At 56.5% G+C, this 20,794-nt stretch overlaps 7 protein-coding genes across 7 annotated transcripts; 1 reads left to right on the forward strand and 6 right to left on the reverse strand.

Annotated features, from left to right (window-relative positions):
• Positions 1 to 1,664: 1,664 nt before the first annotated feature.
• On the reverse strand, positions 1,665 to 6,903 carry B0H64DRAFT_455021 (glycosyltransferase family 41 protein; the record flags this gene model as incomplete). Its single annotated transcript, XM_062807293.1, has 5 exons — positions 1,665 to 2,624; positions 2,677 to 2,811; positions 2,912 to 3,290; positions 3,344 to 5,332; positions 5,390 to 6,903. The coding sequence occupies 5 exons, from the start codon at positions 6,901 to 6,903 to the stop codon at positions 1,992 to 1,994; spliced, it is 4,650 nt and encodes a 1,549-aa protein (XP_062662733.1). The 3' UTR covers positions 1,665 to 1,991.
• A 1,512-nt stretch (positions 6,904 to 8,415) lies between these two features.
• On the reverse strand, positions 8,416 to 9,945 carry B0H64DRAFT_387762 (uncharacterized protein). Its single transcript, XM_062803225.1, has 3 exons — positions 9,372 to 9,945; positions 9,272 to 9,337; positions 8,416 to 9,187 (listed from the first exon to the last, which is right to left on the reverse strand). Exons 1-3 carry the CDS (start codon positions 9,511 to 9,513, stop codon positions 8,880 to 8,882), a joined length of 516 nt encoding a protein of 171 aa, XP_062662734.1. The 5' UTR covers positions 9,514 to 9,945; the 3' UTR covers positions 8,416 to 8,879.
• A 1,327-nt stretch (positions 9,946 to 11,272) lies between these two features.
• B0H64DRAFT_371602 (60S ribosomal protein L12) lies at positions 11,273 to 12,128 on the reverse strand (the record flags this gene model as incomplete). Its single annotated transcript, XM_062802169.1, has 5 exons — positions 11,273 to 11,286; positions 11,384 to 11,708; positions 11,796 to 11,916; positions 12,024 to 12,057; positions 12,125 to 12,128. 5 exons carry the CDS (start codon positions 12,126 to 12,128, stop codon positions 11,273 to 11,275), a joined length of 498 nt encoding a protein of 165 aa, XP_062662735.1.
• Positions 12,129 to 12,324: 196 nt separating this feature from the next.
• On the reverse strand, positions 12,325 to 15,582 carry B0H64DRAFT_387766 (uncharacterized protein). The gene is made up of 6 exons (XM_062803226.1): positions 15,371 to 15,582; positions 15,099 to 15,304; positions 14,904 to 15,034; positions 14,073 to 14,847; positions 12,922 to 14,013; positions 12,325 to 12,860 (listed from the first exon to the last, which is right to left on the reverse strand). The coding sequence occupies exons 2-6, from the start codon at positions 15,189 to 15,191 to the stop codon at positions 12,630 to 12,632; spliced, it is 2,322 nt and encodes a 773-aa protein (XP_062662736.1). The 5' UTR covers positions 15,192 to 15,304; positions 15,371 to 15,582; the 3' UTR covers positions 12,325 to 12,629.
• A 151-nt stretch (positions 15,583 to 15,733) lies between these two features.
• On the forward strand, positions 15,734 to 16,504 carry B0H64DRAFT_387770 (uncharacterized protein). Its single transcript, XM_062803227.1, has 2 exons — positions 15,734 to 15,987; positions 16,058 to 16,504. The coding sequence occupies exons 1-2, from the start codon at positions 15,780 to 15,782 to the stop codon at positions 16,189 to 16,191; spliced, it is 342 nt and encodes a 113-aa protein (XP_062662737.1). The 5' UTR covers positions 15,734 to 15,779; the 3' UTR covers positions 16,192 to 16,504.
• Positions 16,420 to 17,741, reverse strand: B0H64DRAFT_94963 (uncharacterized protein). Its single transcript, XM_062809008.1, has 4 exons — positions 17,348 to 17,741; positions 17,133 to 17,290; positions 16,900 to 17,071; positions 16,420 to 16,831 (listed from the first exon to the last, which is right to left on the reverse strand). The coding sequence occupies exons 1-4, from the start codon at positions 17,374 to 17,376 to the stop codon at positions 16,747 to 16,749; spliced, it is 444 nt and encodes a 147-aa protein (XP_062662738.1). The 5' UTR covers positions 17,377 to 17,741; the 3' UTR covers positions 16,420 to 16,746.
• A 417-nt stretch (positions 17,742 to 18,158) lies between these two features.
• B0H64DRAFT_317415 (uncharacterized protein) lies at positions 18,159 to 20,060 on the reverse strand (the record flags this gene model as incomplete). The annotated part of the gene is made up of 2 exons (XM_062800330.1): positions 18,159 to 19,155; positions 19,222 to 20,060. The coding sequence occupies 2 exons, from the start codon at positions 20,058 to 20,060 to the stop codon at positions 18,159 to 18,161; spliced, it is 1,836 nt and encodes a 611-aa protein (XP_062662739.1).
• Between the last annotated feature and the right edge of the window lie 734 nt (positions 20,061 to 20,794).

Genomic DNA, 20,794 nt, shown 5'->3' on the forward strand with positions numbered 1-20,794 from the left:
TTGAGTCGTCTTAGTGGTACGGTGTGAATACGAAGGTTGCGGCCAAAAGTGAACCCCCAGACCCAGGTTGCCCGTGGTCCGTGCTCACTGTGCGCCTTGCACGTGCAAGCCCTGAAGCTCCAGTGCGCTGCTCGCTAAAGGTTTAGAGGCGAGCACCCTGAAGGCTAGCGCATCTCACGCTAAGCTGGCTCTCAATTAGCGAATGGAAAATACAGTATGGATAATTTAGAAACTTTTATTGACACGTTGCTGACTCAGCCAAGGTACTTGTTGGTGGGTGTTCACTTTTGGCCCCGACCTTCGTATATCAGTTGGAATGACAATCCGGGTGAGACACTCATCAGCCGAAGGCAGGGAGCCGTGAGCCAAGCATCCCAAAGGAGGTCGTAACACTACAATGGGGTTCTGGATTGCGTCACCGTCATCGAGTCTTATGAGGATGGCTAGGGGCTTCTTCCACCTCGCATTACCGCAAATACAACTAGGTTCAGATGGGGCGTGTCGGGCATGAGACGATGATGAAAGGTTACGAAGCACTGTGGATGAAGTGAGGGCCATCTGATGGGAGAAGTTGACTTGTGCTGCTATATGGTACCCCCTTCCGGGGGCAGACAACTCCGGAATAGTATGTTGTTTGACTTGTATGCTATCAAGGAAAGGTTGAATCCCTCCGTCAGCATTAAGAATCACTCGGCTCTATTGTTGGAACAAGCATTATGATAGTTAGTGTGAGATTACCAACGAGTGGAGAGTCTCAAGAAATATTGTGTCACTGTTTGTTCCCTTCCGAAGCCAACAATATCTGATGAAGATGGCCGGGTTGGCAGGATAAACTCAGGCCAAGCAAGATGTTTGAACCAAGCCCATGGAGATAACGGGACGCAGCATTGGAACCATGCTTATTCTACACAAGAAGCCTGGGAGTGGTGTAACCGTGGTGGTTTTAAGTAGTTGCTCGCCCTTATAACGAGATCACCATGCCATATGCTTCCGCCTTTTTTTGTACAATACTCAGCCATATGTTCGTCACCATCTCTTGTGTAGGGAAACCCCATGCCGGCAAACCCTCTAATCCGCGCCAACCTCACACTCACGACATCATATACCCAGGACACATCAAACCAGCCACCAACACGAAGCCAGTGGTGAACTGGACAGTCCGCATCCCATCAAGCTGTTCCCCATATGCACATCACTCCCCCGTTCACTTAGACGACCACTGACTTCACAAAACGGGAGATAAAAAGACAAGAAGAAATAGACACGAGGGGAGAGGCAAACATGTACCATCAAGAAGCCAAATCGGTATCTAACCCCATCCTATCCCATGCCATCCCATCCCCTCACGCCGGCCCTTCGCTCCGTGGAGTCAAACCAAGACCAGTCGCATCGACCTCTCTACCCCGAGCCCCAAAGGCACAACGGCCGGGGAAACAAACTCACTCGCTCACCCATGCTATGATAGTCGCGCTATACATAAACCATAAAACCAAACATACCTCCCGCCCATCCGGGGCGGGCCCATGCGCACTGCAATATACGCCTTTCCTCCTCAGAGGACCCTGACCTTCCTTATCAACAGAGACAACAAACAACGCCAACGCCAACATCAACACCAGGCATGACATGACATGACAACTCAAAGCAGAATCGGCAAAAAAAAAGCCGGGGGAGCAAAATAAGCTAAAAGGGGGAGGGGGTAAAGCATGGTCCAGACCGTAGCTCGCGCTCGATCGGACTTCCCGCCCGCAAGCAGATCTTTCTCAGCGAAAGGAGCCGTGGGATAACACAACATCAACAACAACCGAAATCACCGCAATCGCAACCAGGTCTAAAGTAATCCCCCATCCATCACCCGGGCATGCCAGCCCAATGGATCCCTGAACCCAAATCTCCCAGCCCAACGCTCGCCCTTTTCTCCATCGCATGCCATCGCACCCCATGATGATCATCAAAGCCAGCGCCAAAGCCAAAAGCCATCGCCACATGGCTCAAAGGTATATATCCCCCCCTTCCCCCTTCTCCCATCTGCCCCAGGCAATGTCGTACGCCTCCTCCAGATCCCTGACCCACCGCCGTGTGTCAAACAGCGCACAGGTCCATTTGCTTTCAAATAACAGCCGCCTCAGATCGGACAGCCTTCCCACCCCCTCCCTGTACTCGCCCCGTGGCCGGTATGCCAGCCCGTTAACAAGCTGCACCGCGAACTCCTCATACTCGGCCTCGTCGTTTGCGATCAACTCCTTCGCCGCCCGTTCGCCTTCCGGCCCTTTCGGTAGTGCCCCCTTGAGGATCGAGGCCGCCATGCGCGAGCACATCTTGTACTCGTACCGCGGCAGCGTCAAAAGTGGGGTGTTGGACCAGAGGATATCGGCAGCAGTGGTGTGGGCATTACACTCGGGGGTGTCGAGGAACAGGTCGCAGACGCGCGCCCGCGAGATGTGCTGGAGCTTGGGCGCGACGTCGGTGAAGATGATGCGGCTCGCGACGCCCTCGCCGCTCCAGTCGCGCGCCGTGCGGCGCAGGTGGGTCTCTCCGAGCTCTGGGAAACGGAGGAGCCAGAGGTAGGCCTTCGGCGCGGCGGCGAGGATTCGCAACCAGGAACGGAAGGTGGTCGGGTCGATCTGTTTGTGGTTAGTGACGATAACGTACGGCGATTCAGTGTTATGAGCATACCTTGTAGAGCTGGTTGAAGTTCCCGAGGAGGATGGCATCGTCCGGGAGGCTTGGGAACAGCTCCTTGCGCATTCTCCACCGCCTTTGCTGATCCTGCTCCCACGTCACGTCCCGCTCGTTGTACCCGTCGGCAGACTGTGCGTGGTCGCAGCAGAAAAAGGTTGTCGCGGCAGAAGATGATGTTCTCCGAGTAGATCCAGTCCTCAGCATCAGCATCTTTCTCATCGCGGAACACGTCCTCCAACGTCAGGTTGTTCCGGTGGGGACGAAGCGTTGACGGCGGGATGGCGGTCGCATCAGCCAAGAGGTAGTCACACCACTCGGCGCCCAGTGTGCCCGCGAAACCCATGAACGACATCTGAATCGGGGCAGGGCGAGCGGCAAAAATCTCGTTGCGGGCACCGCGTGTATAGCCGTTGAGGTTGACCAAGATGTGGATCTTGTCCTGAACGATCTGCTGAACCAGCTTGTCCGGGGAGAAGGCACTGACATCGCGAAAGACCGGTGCTTCACGCTCGATCTGCTGACGGTGAATGGACCTATCACTCGCCGTCGTGGCATAGCAAAACGCTTTAACACGCTGCGGATTGTGCATGCCGAAAACGGATTGCATCCTAGGGGAAGGGGCGTTAGGTAACGATTAACAAGGGACTCCTTGATGACTTACAGATGTGCCAAGGGATGGTTATTGAAGTCAGAGGAAAGGTATCCCACGTTTAGGTGGGGGCTCGGCGGATCGGGTGGTTCGTAAACGACGGGTGGGATCCAGGGCGACCTGAGGGTTGAAAACGATATTCTCAGAGCGTTCCTTTGTGAGATCATGCGGACATCCTTCGCTGGCAAAGGGCACGTGAAGGTGTGGAAAGGCAGGACTGTCGGAGCTGATGGAACCGAAAGGCTTGCCGGCGGCTTTGGCCGGCGATACCCGGTCGGCGATGGGGTGCCGCTGATGTGCTTATCTTGGTACCAGGAACGCATGGCGGCGATGGTGGAACGTTCGATGAGGCGAAGGACTCGGTAGCCCTCACCTGGTCTCCCGGCCCATTTTCGTAGTTCGGTCTCCAAGTCGAGGAACGCGTCTGTGATACCAGCTCCTGCATCTCTCAACTCGGCCGCCAGCTGAACGATCGACCTCTCTTGCAAAACCCCACAGCCCCATGTCGATGATTCCTTGAGCTGGCGCCCAACCATCTCGACAACGCGCTTCATCAGGCCGCCCCCCTGACCCTGCCCCTTAGCGTCCTGAAGCTTGCCATTCTCGTCCACATGCCACCGATCATACTTGCCACCGGCAAGCAAGACGCCACCGCGCCCTCTCCAGTCACAAACCGAGTTCAGAGCAGTCGAAAGGCCGCAGACAGCCTCGGCGAAGTCTGGGTTCGCGGCCACGGCCCGCTGGTAATATTTGATGGCATCGTTGACCCGACCCCTATCCTTGACTGCGTTCGCAAGATTTGTCAGGGCAATGTCGAACGACGCGTCACACGCCACAGCCTGCTCGTACATCGAGATAGCCATGTCTAGCTGTCCAATGTCTTTGAGCAGGCTCCCCAAATTCGTGTGAAGGTGGACATGCTTCGGATCTAACGTGAGACCGTACTGGTAATAGGCGAGTGCGAGCGACAAGCCACTACCAGGGACGATGCCGGGAACGCTGGCAGCGAGGCCCATATCGGAAACCGAGATATACTGTATCGGCGCTGTTTGCTGGACGCCGGCGAGAAGAATCCCTACGTTGTTGGCGGTCGACGGGCTCTCCTGAAGCGACAGGGAGAGGTAGTAAAGGGATAGGATATCACCGACACCCGCGGGCTGACGGATGAGACCGGAAGATGGGCCGCCATTCGACATCGCATCTTGGTAGATTTTAGCTAGAGACAGTAGCGAGTTGCTCGTCGTTGCCACCACGGATCGCTTGTGCGCCCCTTCAGGCATGTGCTGGAGTCCGGGTAACTGGCCGCCGGTGGGAGCAAAGACGTGCTGGGCCGTGAGCTTCGCTTTGTCCGGAGGCAGCAGTAGGGGAGCAGAAAAGTTTTCCTGGATAGAGACCAGGCGTTGTCCTGACCGATCACGGGGCGCCAAGACTGTTTGTATCCTCCTGATGAGTGGCTTGACTCCCTGAACCTGTTTTCCAGCACTGATCATGACCACTTCTTCGAAGGCCTCCGAAGCGCGGTCGATATCCTTCAACGAGTACAGCATGTTCCCCTTGGCGTGAATAAGGAGAACCATGCGGCCGTTCTCGCTTCCTGGAATGCGGTAACCGCTGGAACCGAAACCGGGTGACTTGCGGTCCTCATCCATGGAAGCGAATCGTTGCTCTGGGCTATCAGTGCTCTCGGCGTCTAGCACATATGGATCCGGGGTCGACTCGGCGAGTGTCATTGGCGAAGCGAGATCTGCCTCGCTGGCAGTCTCGCTGGCTTGATCCCGAGGCAGGTCTGAGCCCGGCATTCTCAACGACCGTTGGATGTACTCGATGGCGTTCACCGCCGCCCCGTTTCTATGCAATGAGCACAGCAGACTGACGAGATGCTCGACTGCTTCCAGGTAGCTCGGGCGCAACTTGATAGCCTTCACCCAGTGTTGCTCTGCCTCCTCGTGCTTATTCAAGCAGTACAGAGTCGCGGCTATGTTAGAGATAGCTTCCACGTGGCTGGCAAAGTAGTTAGCATACCCTGCGCATTATCAGTCAATGGGGAAGTTGAACTACCTTGGGTCCAGATTCACGATTCGCTTGAACCACTCCAGGGCCTCTTCGTAACGCTCCAGGCCATAGTGAAGACACCCTCCCAGCAGCATCCCCTCGACCCACTTCCAACCGCTTTGCTCACAGAGTGTAGATAGCATGTCGAGTGAAGCTCTGGCGTTGAGGACAGGGGAGCCCATCTCGTGATATGGGCGCTGGTAGTGGTTGTGGGTGAACATTCGGGCGGCTGCTTCCTTTTGGACCATTTGCTGTATATAACCTGCTGCTGGGTCCGCAAAGGCAGCTGATTGTCGTGGCTTGTTCCCGCTGTTACTGCTGCTGCTGGTAGAAGGCTTCGGGTATACCATAATCTTCGAAGATGGCCTCGACATTGAACCGCTGCGTCCATGGTGCACTTTTTTGGCATGGGTGAGATGAAGCAGCAGGTCGTTGTATGACTTGTGGGCACTTTGAAGCGCCCTTTCCTTGAACCGGGTTGGCGATCCTGGTTCTCCAGCGGTGACGCCTTTGGCGAATTGCCCGGCACCAGGCATCATCGGCATGGAATTTCGTCCAGCGTTGGCAGCATAGTGTGTCATGTGGTTGGGGCCATAGCGAGCAAAGCCGTCATCGAGAGGGTGACTCGGTAAGGGTAGGCCAAAATGATTTGCTTGCCCTAGTCCCGGAGCGTTGAGTAGCCCGTGGTGTATTGTGGACTGAGCCCCCATGAATGCGCTGTCAACCGAGTTTTGTGGGGTGTAGTTATTTGCAAGCGGGATCATCGTCTGGTAGCCAAAGTTCCCGTCCCTCCATACCGCAGGTTGCTGGTAGCTGCCGGGGCTGTAGACTGTTTGCGATAATGACTGTTGGTACCCCGGCCGAAAGAGTTGTTGCAAGTTGGGTGCACCGGGATGATTTTGCGGGGGGACAGGCTGCAGGAAGTTGAGGTGGTCTCCCACACTTGGATCTAGCGCTGGGTTCGGAGCCTTCAACCCCCATCCGTTCGGCGTCCCGGACAGGCCGTTCATGGCCTCTATCCCGTGATCAAAGTTGGCCGTGGGCACGGGTGCCGAGTATGCCCAAGGGCCTGCTGGATGTTGTTGCAGCATACCAATGGGCTGGTTAGGCGGTCGGTGGACGACGGCGGTTGGGAAGATTTGGGACGAAGCCGGCACGATCATGTGTTTCAGCGCAGGGGGGCCGGAAGCTAGGTGAGTTAATGACCCATCGTATCCGTTGTCGATGGTCCCACTCGGGGTCTTCCGCCGAAGAGAGTTCTCAGCCTGATCGTGGGCGTGCCCGTTCAACCTCGTGAAGCTGGTCCTGATGCGGTGCAGGGGTGGGGCATGCTGGGCGCTTCGGATGGCGAATGCTCGCGGGGTTGAGCTATGGGGATGGAAAGACTGTGACTGTTGTGAGAGTTGGGACTCGTGATAATGTGATGAGTAGTCCGGTTTTGGGTGGCCATGATGGTGGTGAGGCCCGAGGAAGTCAAGCGGAGGTTGCACCATCTGGTGCATCTGTACGAGGGGTAACATCGTGAGATGTGCATCAAGTCGGCGGATCGTTTGCTGAAAGAAAAAAGAAAAGCCGAGGGACAAAATGGCGAATCGAAAATCAGATTAAGGAGCGACGGTAAGTACGAATGGCGACCGGGTGTGAGCTCAGGCGGGATTCGTCATTGCCCGTGCTGTGCCGGTTCGGTTCTGGTTAGAGCGTAGGTGTTGTGGTTGATGGTCGTCGTTGTCGTAGTTGTCGGCGACGAGTACGATATCGTAATCGAGCCCTCAGCCTTGAAGGTCCCAGCGCTCCATCTGGGCCAGAGCCAGAAATCGAAGTCGGGCGTCGTCCCAGCCAATGCCACCCTGAGATCTCAACCATGCACCTAACACGCGTGTCGGCTCGTGGGTCTGTGATTCGCGGTCGGACGGTCGCAATCGTTCAAGTTCGCAGTTCGCAAAGAGAAAGGCCCCGCTCCGTTGCTGGCAATAGCAGCAAACAACCAACACCTCAGCTCCACCTCACGTTGATTTCAACGTCCTTTTTCTTTTTTTTCTTGAAGCTGGGAAGATCCGGCGGGGGCGGGAGTGGAGATGTTGTTGTTGGAACTGGAACGAAGAGGTAAGGTTGTAGGGAGACCGGGAAGGAGGGGTGCAGTAGAGGGCGGGGAACCTCCAGGTTGCAAGTTTAGGTGCCGATCGTGCCTGGGAAAGAAAGCGGGAAGGTGCAAAGGCTACCTTATGCACCCAATTATAGTTCGAGTCCCCTTTTCCGTCGAATTCCTCTCGCCTCTTTCCGTTTCTGACTCTGAATTTCCGAAGTTGACGTCGACATCCACCATTCCCAGCTCAAACACAACTCGAAGACGGGGCGTCCCAAAGGTTCAAAAGTGGAACAGCGCCAGGGCAGTCGAAAGCCAGGCGGTGCACGACAGGCTGCGGGCTTGCCCGGGCCGTGCAGGGCAGGCACAGGGCATGCGTGTGTTTTATACGGGACGCCCCCTCCATACCGAACCCAGACCCGTGGGGGCGCTAGGGCCCCATGCTGCAGCACCATGCAGCACCACCTGGCTACCGGCCGAACAATCACAGCGGGCCCTGGGCCTCACACCAATCTTGGGGGTGTCAACCATCTCCAGTTAAAGTGTGTTGGGCAACGCCATGTCACCCTCTCGAACATGGGTCGCATCCTGGGGTGTGCTTCCTTTCATTAATATTGGTACCACCGAGCCATCTTTTAAACCTGATTCTCAACCCTGCCGCCCCGTTACGAGACAGATGTGATAGGCAGAGGGCGAGCAGGACAGAGGCAGCGCAGCCTCGGAATGCTTCTTCGCTTTTCTGCCACGCCAGTTGTGCGACACGGCGAGGCAGATCATAACGGGCCTGGTGGGCGTGGTGTTTTGCGGTGTGTGTCGCAGTGCTGCACAGCGTGTGGCTGCCGCCAGCCAAGAGGCCCCCCCCCCCAATGGCACCACCGCAAGGGTCACAGTCAGATAGGCAGTCAGACATGCAGCACAGCAGATCCGTTCCTCCTCGGGGAACATGGGAGCAATTTACGCATGAGTTAAGTTAACACCTAGGCAGCCCGATCAGACACATCTCGTACGCCGGTCGTTCGAATGTTCTCTCTAGCTCACTCACTCTCCAACAAACTGATACCTCATATTCGAACAACAACGCCCGCCCTAGGTTATTTCTCCCCCCTCCCCCAACCAGCTCATCCAAGCTCAACTAGACCGGGAATGGTCATGCCCTGTTGTTGCATGAGCAGATCACCAACAGACTATTTCTTGACCCCACGGCTCACCCTCCCGCAGCTGGCCGATCAGAAACATGCATGAGCTCACACCAACAACCTGACCAGTCGCCCCGCGAATTGCCCGATCAGCACGCCCAGTGGCTGAAGCCACCCTCACTTGGCGAGCCTCTCACGCCTCTCAATGATCCAAGTCACACTTCTTTTGGCCCGAAGCGTGACAGCCAGGCCATGCAGCCAGCCAGCGAGGGCGTACCTATGGGGGACAAGGAACGACAGGCGAGCGAGCAATCACTTTCTTGGGGGGACGTTGGGAGTGGACCGACCGGTAGGGCCGGCACGCCGCTGGCTCGCTCGCCCGCCCCCTTGGCCACAGGCCGACCTGAACGGCTGGCCGGCATGGGATGGGCCCCACTCGCTTGTCCGCTTGCTTGCTTTGCTTGCGTCGCCTTTGCTTCCCGCCCGCTTCCCCAATCTCATTCCTCCCTTGCAGAGACCCATCCCGAGCCGCGGTTTGCTGTGATGAGAATAAGCTAAAAATTAAAAACAAGAAGAAAAAGAGACCTGTCATATAGCAAATGGAGGAGAGGAGAGCTGTCATTCCGGCGACTCCCCCCCTCCAATCCCATCCGCATCTTTGAAGCTTACTTGGAGCTTGCGACAATTCACCCCCCCTTTCCCCTCCAACATCAAATGAATCCCAGAAAACAACCCCTGTTGCGGGAAGGGATGGTGTGGGGACGCAAACGGCTGCGACGCCGCAGCCCAAGCGGCAGCCAAGACACCAAGAAAAGTTCCAAGGATGAAAGGGTCCTGGGAGCAAATCCGTTGGCAGGTTGATTCAACGTTCGTCGATATTTGAAGATGCCATGTGTCCTCATTGCCCCCATCTCTCGACCATTTCTCTTGATGCTAGTTATGTATTAAGCCCTCGGCGGGGAGCTACGCTAGAAAAGAGAAAAAGAAACGGAAAAATAGGCTTTCCCTTGTCAACACGAGCAACAAGTGAAGATACCGTGTCAGCAGAGATCTGCGGCTGTCTGGCACATGGCGTGCCGAGCGGCCAAACTGACGACGATCTCCAAACCCCCCGAGGCAACGGGCACCAAATACCGCCGTTAGAAGGCAGCCGCTCCACGTTGCAGCAGCGCGGGCGATCCGAGTCAAACTGAACTTCAGCACATGCGCCCCAAAGTGCTGAGATATCAAGGATGGGAGTAGAAAAAAAAAAGAGACCTCCACTAGGTACGAATAGTTACCGTGTCGATGTCGTCCTGACGGACGGGACGAACCATCTCACCCCAGCACGGATTGAAACAGCTTGCCCCCCCCCCCCCCTCGTCCGCGTCAACCGAACGCTCTTCATTCCCAGGCAGCAGAAGAACCCTTCTTCTTCGTGTGTGTCCCATACTCCGAACCCTCCCGAGTTTCCGGTCCTCGCCTCTTCCCCCGTCTCAATCTCACCCCCAGGATGCAGCCCGCGCGGTCCAGCACAACAAGCGAGGGCGATCAACCACTGCGCCGACCCGCGTCATTCATGCGCCCACGCAGCCAGCCAGCCAGCGAGCCGACCCTCCTCCTCGGCAAAGCGAGGCGGTAACTACACTACTGTGTACACATGTCCATACATAACCCATCCCCCCCAAGTTACCAATGCAGGCGGCTGCAGTCGGTTGCATGTATAATGCACGTCGCCGTTCTAAAACAGGTAATATCATAAATTGGGTTAAAGTAAAAGCTGGGGAGAAAAGAGGCAACCAGCAGCATGGCGTGACCTCTCGGGTAGTTCGAGTTCGAGCTTCCACCACCTTGGCCCTGTGTTCTCCCTATGTGCCCTACCTGACCGTCTCGGTTTCCTGCCGCCGCAGGCCGTGCCACTGGATGGGACCCGAGACATACATTGCTGTGTTGTACAAAGACGACATACGAGCACAACCGGGAATCCAGCGACGAAAATGCCTCCGGCTTCGCGGGTGGTCTTCAGCAAGCCCCGAAAACTACAGCAGAAACAGGACACAACTGGGCTTGGGAAGCCGGCTGCAGTGCGTAACAGGGACAGCACCCAAGACACACGACAAGGCGGGATCGCCGCCAGGAACATTCGGAAACACAGATCATGCGTCCCAGCCCTCTCCGCCTTTGGTGGTGGGCAGCTCGGGCACGCTTTGAGCAGCCCGATCCGCGGTCCAAAACCATGGCAGGGCTGTCGCACAGCAGGCAGCTGGGGGTTCGGGAAAAGGGAAATGTCGACCCGAAATATGGACCTCGACTTCCATAGCACAAAGTGCCAACGAAAGCCATGGTGAGTAATCGGACGTCAGACTTTGATCTTCCTGAGCACAAAGAGCCGAAAGGACCATGGGGGAGCAGGTCGGTTCCGGAGTGAACAGCCAGGGGCAACTCGGTTGGAGTTTCTCATCGAAGGGGGGGTGGTGGATAGATGGACGGGATACCATGAGGGGTTGGAAACTGCAGCAAACCTCCTTCCACGCAGCCACGAGCTGAGTCCTGGCGAAGCACCCACACTCGGCCATGAAATCATTTTTTTGATTGATTCGCCGTTGTTTGGCAAGCCTGGTGTAAAGCAAGCCAAGCCCTGAACTCCTAATGACATGCCAAGAATTACCAAATCGACTTTCATTGATGAATTTATTCCTCAGGAACTGTGACATGGTTAGCAAGCCGTTTCCTTTTTCACAGCGATCCAACCGTGGCTCTCTCGTGGCCGAATGGGAGCGCCGGGGGGGGGGGGGGACGTACTGTCGATCTCGCCCTCGTCAATCGCGTCGGTGATAGCCCTCGGGCTCTTGCCATCCACCTGGCAGCCGACGCTGAAAGCGGTACCCAGAATCTCCTTGACACACCCCTTCAGGTCCTTGGAGAAGGACTTGTACTTCATCGTCCTCGCAATATCGATGATCTCGTCGAGGGAAACCGACTTGTTGTGCTTGATGTTCTTCTCCTTCTTGCGGTCGCGGGGGGGCTCCTTGAGCGCCCGGATGATGAGGGACGACGCTGTGGGGACGACCGAGACGGCGGCTTGACGGTTCTGGATCGTCAACTTGACGGTCACGCGGAGACCCTTCTGTACACGGTCGTGCGAAAATCGCGTTCGTCAGAAAATCCGAAATCCTTTCCAAGCTCGTTCGGGTTGCGGAGGGGTAATTCATACCCAGTCACCAGTGGCTTTTGCGATATCCTCGCCGACCTTCTTGGGCGAAAGACCCAGAGGACCGATCTTGGGCGCAAGCGCCGAGGACGCACCGACCTCACCACCGGTTGCCCGGAGGTGGCTGTGAGGGCACCGTTGTCAGTTTTCCGGTCGTTCTCGTCTTTTCTCTCGGGAGGAACGCGTTCGCAAACGGGCATGATCGGGAGCGAGGAAGCCATTGGAGCTTACATGATCTTAATCTCGTTGGGGTCGACCTTGGGAGCTGCACAATTGCGCAAATTAGCAATCCGGGTAGTTCTAGCAAGTTCAATCAGCGGGCAATGACTTACGCATGGTGACGGCCGGTTGTGAGAAAAAATTGGCTGAGTTGGTGGTGTTAGAAGGGGTGAAGCCGTATCAACGGAATCACAAAAAAATCGCAGTTGTGGGTTTTCCCCGGCTGCCCTAAGATTTTGGAGTGTGTGGCTGGAATTTTTTTGGTCGAGCGGGGCGGCGGGAGGGGCAGCCACAGCCCGATTGGAGGGGAACACTTCAAGCCACACGGTTGCTCGACCTTGGGTGCTTGGCTCCTTACCCGCCAAATGTTGGCGCTCTCTCATGCACCCTATGAATGCTCGAAACTCCATTCACTAACAGCAAAGCGATGAGATTTGGGGGAAGCCGCTTATTCTTTGGTAATATCGGTTGACATATAACACTGACGCTAGACAGTCACACAGAGTCTTCTCCTCTAAACATGCCCTCGGCCACCATCACCATCACCCCCTCCCCTCTTTTCCCTCCTTCTTGAACCCTAACTGTTCCCACACCCCGTCGCATTCAAACCTAGGGCGTCTAGTTCGTGCCACTAACGGCCAATTTCATGAGATGCTCCATAAATGTTTGCAGGGACACATCGTCTGTGAAAATGGTCTGCGCGCTCTGTGCCCCGACGCCGCCGTAGGCTCCGGCACCCGAGGTATGTGTCGTGGACGGGTTGAGCTTGGAGAGCAGGAAGCGTGCCTGCGAGCCGCCGTGGTCGCAGACGATGAAACGGGGGAGGGGGAAGCGGTCAGTGATGAGATCCTAGGTGACATTGTTAGCGGCAATTTCTTTGGTTAACTAGGGTCAGAAGTGAGAGGCGTACCCTGGCGTCCTCCTTTGGCTGCTCTAGGAGAGCGGCAAAGTTCTCGTAGCCCTCTTGTTCCTGGTAGCCCGCCTTCCTCCACTCGGCAACGGTCTCGCCGTGGAAGATGAGGATGTGGAAAAAGGTGTCGAGGAGGAGGATGTGGGTCGGCTGGATAGAAGAGGAGTCCAAGAGCACCGGCTGCCCGCCCTCTTGGTCGAATGTGTAGGAGTCGAGCGTGGGCTGAATCATGACGAGGGAGTTGCTGACATCCTCATGGTCGAGCACGTGCCTGTAGAAGGCTGTTTCGTCGGGCGAGTTGTTGAAAACTTGCAAGAACTGACTCCTCCGCAAGTGGAACATGAACTGCGGGTATAAGGTGAAGTTCTTCTCCAGGCGGAAGGACGACGGGTCGTCCTTGCGGTAATCCGCAAACCTCGAGCAGAGCCTGATGAGCATCCTATCCACCCAGCGAAGAACATCCGGCCCGTCGTCAACCTCGGCCTTGAAGACGGCGATCCTGGACATGAGAACGGCGGCTGCTTCTTGGTCGAATGACTGGGCGATCGCTGGGTCGCCAGCCGGCCCACTGAGATTCCGCGCGATGGTGGTGACGCGGAGATGGAACTGGCCGGACGAGTGTTGATAGTATGTCAGGAATTGTATCATACCCTTCTGGCTCTGCTGGTGCTGTGACGGGCCGCCCTGGGCAATTTCAAAGTAGACACCGTAGCTAGCCTTGGGGTCGATTCCGCACATCTTCCACGAGCAGGTGTTGCCGATACCGCACTCGGTCTCGCCCACCGAGGTTGACTTCTTGTTAAGAGACACCGCATGGCCGATGAGGCCGGTAACCTTCAGCTCTTTGGTGGTGAGAACCTCGAGAACAGCGTTGAAGCCCATCAACAGATTGTCATCGCCGTCCTTTTCGAAAACACGGATAAACGATTGCTTGAACATGGACGAGGTGAAGCTGTCCGTCAAGATCATGTGCCCTCCGGTCGAGTTGCAGAGACCCTTCATCTCCAGAAGACCGACCTGGTCGAGACAGCCGGCGAAGATGTCGATCGTGTGGCCGTTGTGAGCGGTTCTCTTGGCGAGATTATCGTAAAACTGTCGTCATGTTGGTTCACTTCCATACTCCAGTTTCGGTTCTAGCACGGTGCACATACCTTGAGCGCCTTCTTGTAATACTTGACGTTATCACGGTCAATGTCGTGATGCGATCGGATGGGCTCCCTCAGCTCGGGGCCGACGACCATACCGGGCCCTTCGGTGGCGGGACCGCCGGCGAAGAGCATGATACGGCCACCGGCGTTCTGGAACGACGTCTCGAGCAGGCCAACGGCGACGGAAAGAGCAACACCGGTGCAGCGGAGGTTTCTGCGGTCGCTGGAGATGGGCCAGGGGTCCTTCTGCAGCTGCTCCAGTGCCTTGGTGAGCTGGAACTCGGCCTGGGCCACCGGGAGCAGGAACCGAGAGGCGGGTCCCATCGGCAAGGGCCTGCCTGGCTGATGCGCGGGCATACCCGGGCGCATCGCAGGCTGTATCAGGCCCAGCATCTCCTGAACCTGTTTGGCAGCGTATTCCTTGCTGCCCCGGAAGACGTACGACTTGGCACACTCGGTGTAGCCAATCTCGTGCACCTGTGCCATCGTCCCGTAGGTAATCAGCCCGACCAGGGCGTGCTCCGGCAGGAGACTGAGGCTCATAATCAGGGACTCCTTCAGGGCAGCCAAGCTGTCCTCCTCCTGACACGTATCCACGACATAGAGGAAGATGGGCGGGCTCGGGGCCGGTCGCGACAGCCTGTACTCGATGGTGGTGTTGGAGGGGTGCAGCTCGGGAGGGATAGCATTGGCCGTGATATCCTTATAGTGCGGCGGAAGAGGGTTCCTCGAGAGACAGAAGGGGCAGATCCAAAGGCGGGCGCGCACATCGACCTGGCTGTGGTGGTTGTCAGCGCTACCAGCCCGGGCATACTGGGCGGGGGGTATGCCTACCAAAAGGGGTTCAGGACCGAGCGGCATGGCTGCTTGCAGGTGACGGGCTCGAACTGCAGCAGGGGAGTGTCGGGCTTCTCCTTTAGAGGGGTGTAGAGGGCGCCAATGGGAACGACCAATCTCGAGGCTTCCTAGAGATGCATCAGTTTCCGAGAGAAGAGGTGTCGCTACAGCACGAAGGCGGGCTGAACTAACCATGCGAGTGCTTGGGAAAACGTTCCAGCTCAGGCGAACTCCATCACGATCCTCGACCTCACCCCACTGCTCCTTCAAAGCGTCGTAGTCCATTGTGAGGGATGACGTCGGCGCAGTCTCGGGCAGTTGATCTCCGGACCACGGTTAATCGAGGATCTGAATAAATTCGAAGAGGCGAGAGACGGAGACGGAGATGTGGCTGGTGACTAGGTACATGCAAGCTGTCATCAGTGCCGATCCGTTAGGTTGTTGAGCTCAAAGTGGCGGCGCACCCTGCGAGACTGACGAACCTGGAAAAGTAACGGATACCGGGGGGCGGTCTGTGGCACCGGGCGCTTGCTGGTTGTCGATAACCTCAAATTTAGGATATCAATCAAGCACGGCCGCAGCTTCACCGACTAGTGGCTAGGAAGGAGTCGCTTGAATGGCGGGATATCGTGGTGAAGTTGGTGCGCCGCTTTCGCTTCCGCAACCTAGCTCGGGCGCCGGATTGTTGTCCCCTCACTGAAAAGGACAAGTTCCAGGTCCAGGTCCTCCCTCGCCTTGTGGCGAGTGTTGTGGCTGACCAGCCTTGGCGGAATCTGGGAATCTGTCGAGACCCACAAACCCCTTGTGCCCCGCAACCCCCAACTTCTCCTCAACACCAATTCATGAGCATCACGAGATTTTGGGGATGGATGAATGGACGCGCCAATGCCAATTTCTTGGGTATATTTCGCTTTTGGATTTAAGTTGCTTAGCATCCTCCTTCTCGAGCTCTCCTTAATGACTACCTTACAATTTAAGTCTGCAGCCCGCCTACGTACTTTATCGTTGGTTCCCGAGAAACACTCCCAATGGGGCGCATGGGCACCTTCTGCATTTTGCATTTCCACCCGCTTGGCAAATGGCAGGCTGTCTCCAATTCCGCTCTGAGGTTTGAGACCGGGGTGCGAGTTTGGTTAACAAGTGTGATATAGTCCTTCGTTTGTTCTCCACGAAGCAGCAGTTTGACAGGAAGATGGCTGTTTGCCATATACGTGGAAATATACGCAGCTACGGACTCATCCATTATCGCCTATACCGCCGCAGAAGGACCAGAGCTTCACATTGAACAGTCTCCACATGCATTACTCTACCTTATCACCTCGTAGGCAAAAAAAGCCGAACTCCAAAGTGCAGATGCCGGTCGACCATGGAAACCTCAAATCCTCCGGTCGCTGTGACGGAATGAAAGCTATCCTCAGGGCTAAATGAACTGCATTTACTTTATTTATATTTTGTTCCATTTCTTTTGCTCGACTTCTTTTGCTTAATTTCCTTCTATTTGTTGTTTTCACTTGGTTTCTTGCTTTCCTTTCGAGTTCGGCCTTTTTGGCCAGAGGGTGCTTATCGAGCCCGGGGCACCTAACCTACAGTAGAAGATGAAAACCTATGAAACATGTGAAAGAAGCATGCGATGGCCACGGGTCGGTCGGTGCTAGTCCAGCCATCGTCTCCAAAAGAGGGAAGGTGATAGTCACAACGGCTCATCGGATCCTGTGAAAGGGTTGGTAACTTTTGGGTATGAAATTAACAGTCTAATACGTCGCAGCCGCTATGGTTGTTATACATGTGCATTGCAATGTCAGGTCGCCTCCTCGCCCCAGCCCGCCATCACCCCATCACACTACCAGTTGAGCGCATAGCCCAGAGCAGTGTACAGAGATGTGCCAACCAGCGCGAAGTTGATCAGCGTGCCCGTCACCGAACCGCTAGAAGAAGGCACGGGTTAGCAAGGTGAACCACGGCATGATTGGGCTCCTCATAAAAGAAAACTTACACAATCCTGCCCTTGGGGCCGTTGGAGGTGTAGCCGATAGCGAACAGGAGGCGGGCGGCGGACCAGGCGCCGCCGAGGGTGCCGGCGAAGACGGGGTACTTGAGCCCCGCGACGAGGAGGGCGGTGAGGAAGGGGGTCAGGTTCTCGGTGAAGTTGGCATGGGCGCGTTGAGCTGTTTCATTGCGGTCAGAGGGCGTTCCATTTTAGAGGGAAGGGGTTTGGTTAATACGTACCGCAGTTGAAGGTGAAGGCCCGGGGGTCCTTATCAGCCTGCTCGGCCGAGGCATAGCTGATGGGGTACTTGATGCCGGCGGCCTTGCGGCTAGAGCTGGTCAAGAAGGCGTGGACGATGTTGACGATGGGGGTTGAGGCGGCGGCCAGGAGGACGTAGCTGGATCATGTTGGTTAGTGTGGGTTTGTTGGTGAGGGAATGTGATGTGGTGCTTACCCATAATCGCTAGGGAGGGCGATGGACATTCTGGCGGTGGGTTGTGGGTGGTGGGTGAAGGTGGAAGGTGAAGAAGGGTGATGACGAAATTGAAGTTGAGTTGGAAAGGATTTAATTGTTTGTGGTTTGTGGTTGAGTCTGAAGGAGCTCGTTGATGTGTTTGCACAAAATTGTGTGAGATGAATGAGGAGTTGAGGAGTGATGATGAATTTTTTGCTTCTCTCGACGAGACTTGATCAGTTCAAATACTTGTAAAAAAGTCGGAATGCTGTCGTCTTCTGTCCGTTTCGACAATACGATTGTTGCTCCGTACCACGTTTCGATGGCCTGGCTCCATTTCTGCGACCCCCAACGGACGATTTTAGGATGAATTAGCCAATGAGATGCGCTCCACGGAGCTTAGACTCCCCGATACCGACCGAAAAGTGTCCGTGGATTTAGTGTGCTTAGCGAGAAAGTCGACGGCATTATTTCCCCCGACGGCATTGAGCTGACAGAATATACTCTCCATCGCACCTTTCGACGTCCGAGGCCGATGGCTGCAACAATTAGGCGAGTGAGGCAGTTGCTGATGCCGTCTATTTAAGGTCGCTCCCGTCGGTGGTGTCGTGCAGCACCGGGGCGGCTCCGTCGGTTAACCTATCGGTCCGGTCCATCGGGTCACACAAGAACCATTTAACTGGCCATTGGGAGATGGCGATATGCGCCTCCTGATTGCATCATCGCAAAACAAGGGTATATCTCCAACGACAACAATATTTCCAACTACACCAATCTGTACATTCAACAACAACCTCACCCCCACCTCCATTCACCCAGTACACCTCTCCTCCGGCGGCCGCCACTCCAACCCCAACCCCTCAAACACCCGCCTCTCCGCCGTCAGCATATCCGGCGCGGGCTTCCCGTCGGGCCCGCTCTCCAGGTCGACCCACGCGCCGTCGCGCCGGCTGCGCACCCCGCTGCTGTCGAACTTCAGCAGCCGCTCGCGCTTGCAGTACCGCCTCAGGTCCCGCTGGAAGGTCGTCCCGCTCGTCCAGCCCAGCACCGCGCAGCCGGCCGTCTTCCACGGGCTGACGATGATGTCGACGCGGCGGTGCGGGTTGGGGTTGCGGCTGCGGTTGCGCGCGGGGTCTGGGTCTGGGTCTAGGTCCGGGTTCGGGTTCGGGTCCTGCCAGACGACGAGGGCCTTGTCGAGGGTGTCGAACCCGGCGCCGGCCCTGCCGCGGCGCGGGGCGTTGCCCTTCCAGGCGAGGGGCGCCTGGCCGCGCTCCGAGTTGGTGGTGGCGAGCGAGAGGGTGTGGGTGACGTAGCCCGCGCGCTCGAGGCCGACGACGACGCGGCCGACCAGGTCCTGCGTGGCGCGCTCGTCGCGGTGGCTCAGCACCACGTCGACGTCGCCGCTGGCCGCCTTGCCGCGCCGGTAGCCGCCCACGATGACCATCTCGAACCCGGCGCGGACCTGGTTGGCGTGCGCGAGGATCACCCCGGCGATGGCTTCGACCTCGGCGCGCGGGATGGGCAGCTGCAGCTCGTCGTAGTACTTGACGCCGATTTGCTGTACCCGCGTGAGCGTGTCCCAGCCGTACTCGACGATGTCGTCCAGGTCGCGCCAGCCGCGGTTGTAGAAGTCCCGCGCCGTCGTCTCGGCCACGCCCCAGATGTTGTAGAAGAGCTTGAGCACGGCGAGCTTGGGGTCTGACTCGTCCTCGCGCGCTTCCCTGATCTGACCGGTGTCTCGGAACTCCTGGAAGAGAAGGGCAATCTTATTGCCGCAACCCGGGAGCCTGGCTACTTCTGTGAGGGCGCTCAGTGGTTGGGCTTGCTATCCAAGTGGAATTGGGCACCTACCCTGTGCTGTTTGGAAACTGTACGGGTAGGCTGCGATGGTGGCGATCGCGCTCGAGTACGCCCGTACTCCGATCTTGTCTCCCGTCAATGTTCGGGCCGTCTTGATCTTGGCTAGCTCCTCGATGAAGGCCTCGTTTGGTGGGTGATTCGGAGTCGGACGTTGGCATGAATAAGTGGTATGAAGGTACTCTGGTATTGGCGGTAGCTGCGTCTCTATTTCATGCTCCGATGTGCTCTGCCGGACTAGGGTGGGCCGGACGGGGTGGCTGACGTAGGTCTCGCCCCTTCTTCCTCGCGGTGGCCCCGGCCGCGGGCTCCTTAGCAGGGTGCTGCCAGCATCTGCAAGAGCGCGCTGTATGACTTCTGCTGCCTTCTCTGCCGGCCCGAGCTGCGGCGCTTCCACGGGCGGTTTTGGCACCTTGCGGCCTTCGTAGACAACATAGTCGTCGATTGGGACCACCTCCCCTCCTTGGATGGAGTCGGTAAACCAGGTAAGCTTGACCACCTTGACCGTTGGTACGACAGGGGCTGGCCCTACCAGGCGCCGCTGGACTTCGTTGTCTGATGCCGTGTCCGAGTCGATATCGGAGCTAGCCTGGGCCGGCGTCTGTAGCCGGGCGCGTTTCCGGTCAGGGGTTGTAGGTGTGGATGGTGAGCGCTCTAAGGAATGGATCTCCTCGGTGACGAGCTTGTGTTTCCTGAGTTCGAACAACGCCCGCTCCTTGCGGGAGATCTTGCCCAGAATAACCTCGGCTTCATTGATATCGTAGGTGAGTGTGGGTATTTGTTCCTCGAGGTCCTGCAATTCTTTCGATCCGAGGTTGGCAGATAGAAGAAATATGACGGGAAAACTGAGGGCCATGTGGCTGGCCGACCTCTTTCGAGAGTCCGTATTCGAGTCCATACTACTTACTCATGGACCCAACTTGCCCGGGTGTTTCGTTTGGGATAGTAGTGCAACGATGTTATTCCCAGTGGCCGAGTTGGACTTGGTCATCTCCCTTGCGGCTTTTAAGAGACCAGCCACAGCATGAGGCATTTGGGCGCATTGAGCAATGGAGCACAAATACGAAAATGCGAAAATGTAAGAATTATCAACAAAAACCATAGCCCGGCTTCAAGCTATGAAGTGACAAATTACCGTTTATGGATGATCGTGGCCGATGACGATGACGCGGGCCATGGGCCATGCAAGGGCCAGAGAGACAAGAACGAGTTACTTCGTACCACATACTACCTGCTACACAGTATGGGCGTTGTGTGCACCGTCCCGGCCAGTCTCAGTGACGTGCATATTGAAAGGGGACGGATGCAGCCCCAAGGCGGGGAAGCCCTCGGGGGTTTCGAGAACCTGCCTCGCTCTCACAACTGACGGGAACCAAGAAGTGGAATGTAACAATGCGGCGCCTGCAATGACGGTAAAGAAAGAGCGTCCCGGCTCCGTGTGGAAATCAACATGTTGCTCTATACGCACGGTGCCCACCACATATCCACGATGCTGAACCTGAGTTCACCTGGTAATTACCTACCACCTAGGTAAAGTACCTAAGGTAGTTAGTTATTCACAAATTCACACGACATCCAGAACGTATCTAC

The sequence above is a fragment of the Chaetomium fimeti genome (assembly GCF_033439085.1).
Source record: "Chaetomium fimeti strain CBS 168.71 chromosome Unknown B0H64scaffold_2, whole genome shotgun sequence".
Lineage (NCBI taxonomy): Eukaryota > Fungi > Ascomycota > Sordariomycetes > Sordariales > Chaetomiaceae > Chaetomium > Chaetomium fimeti.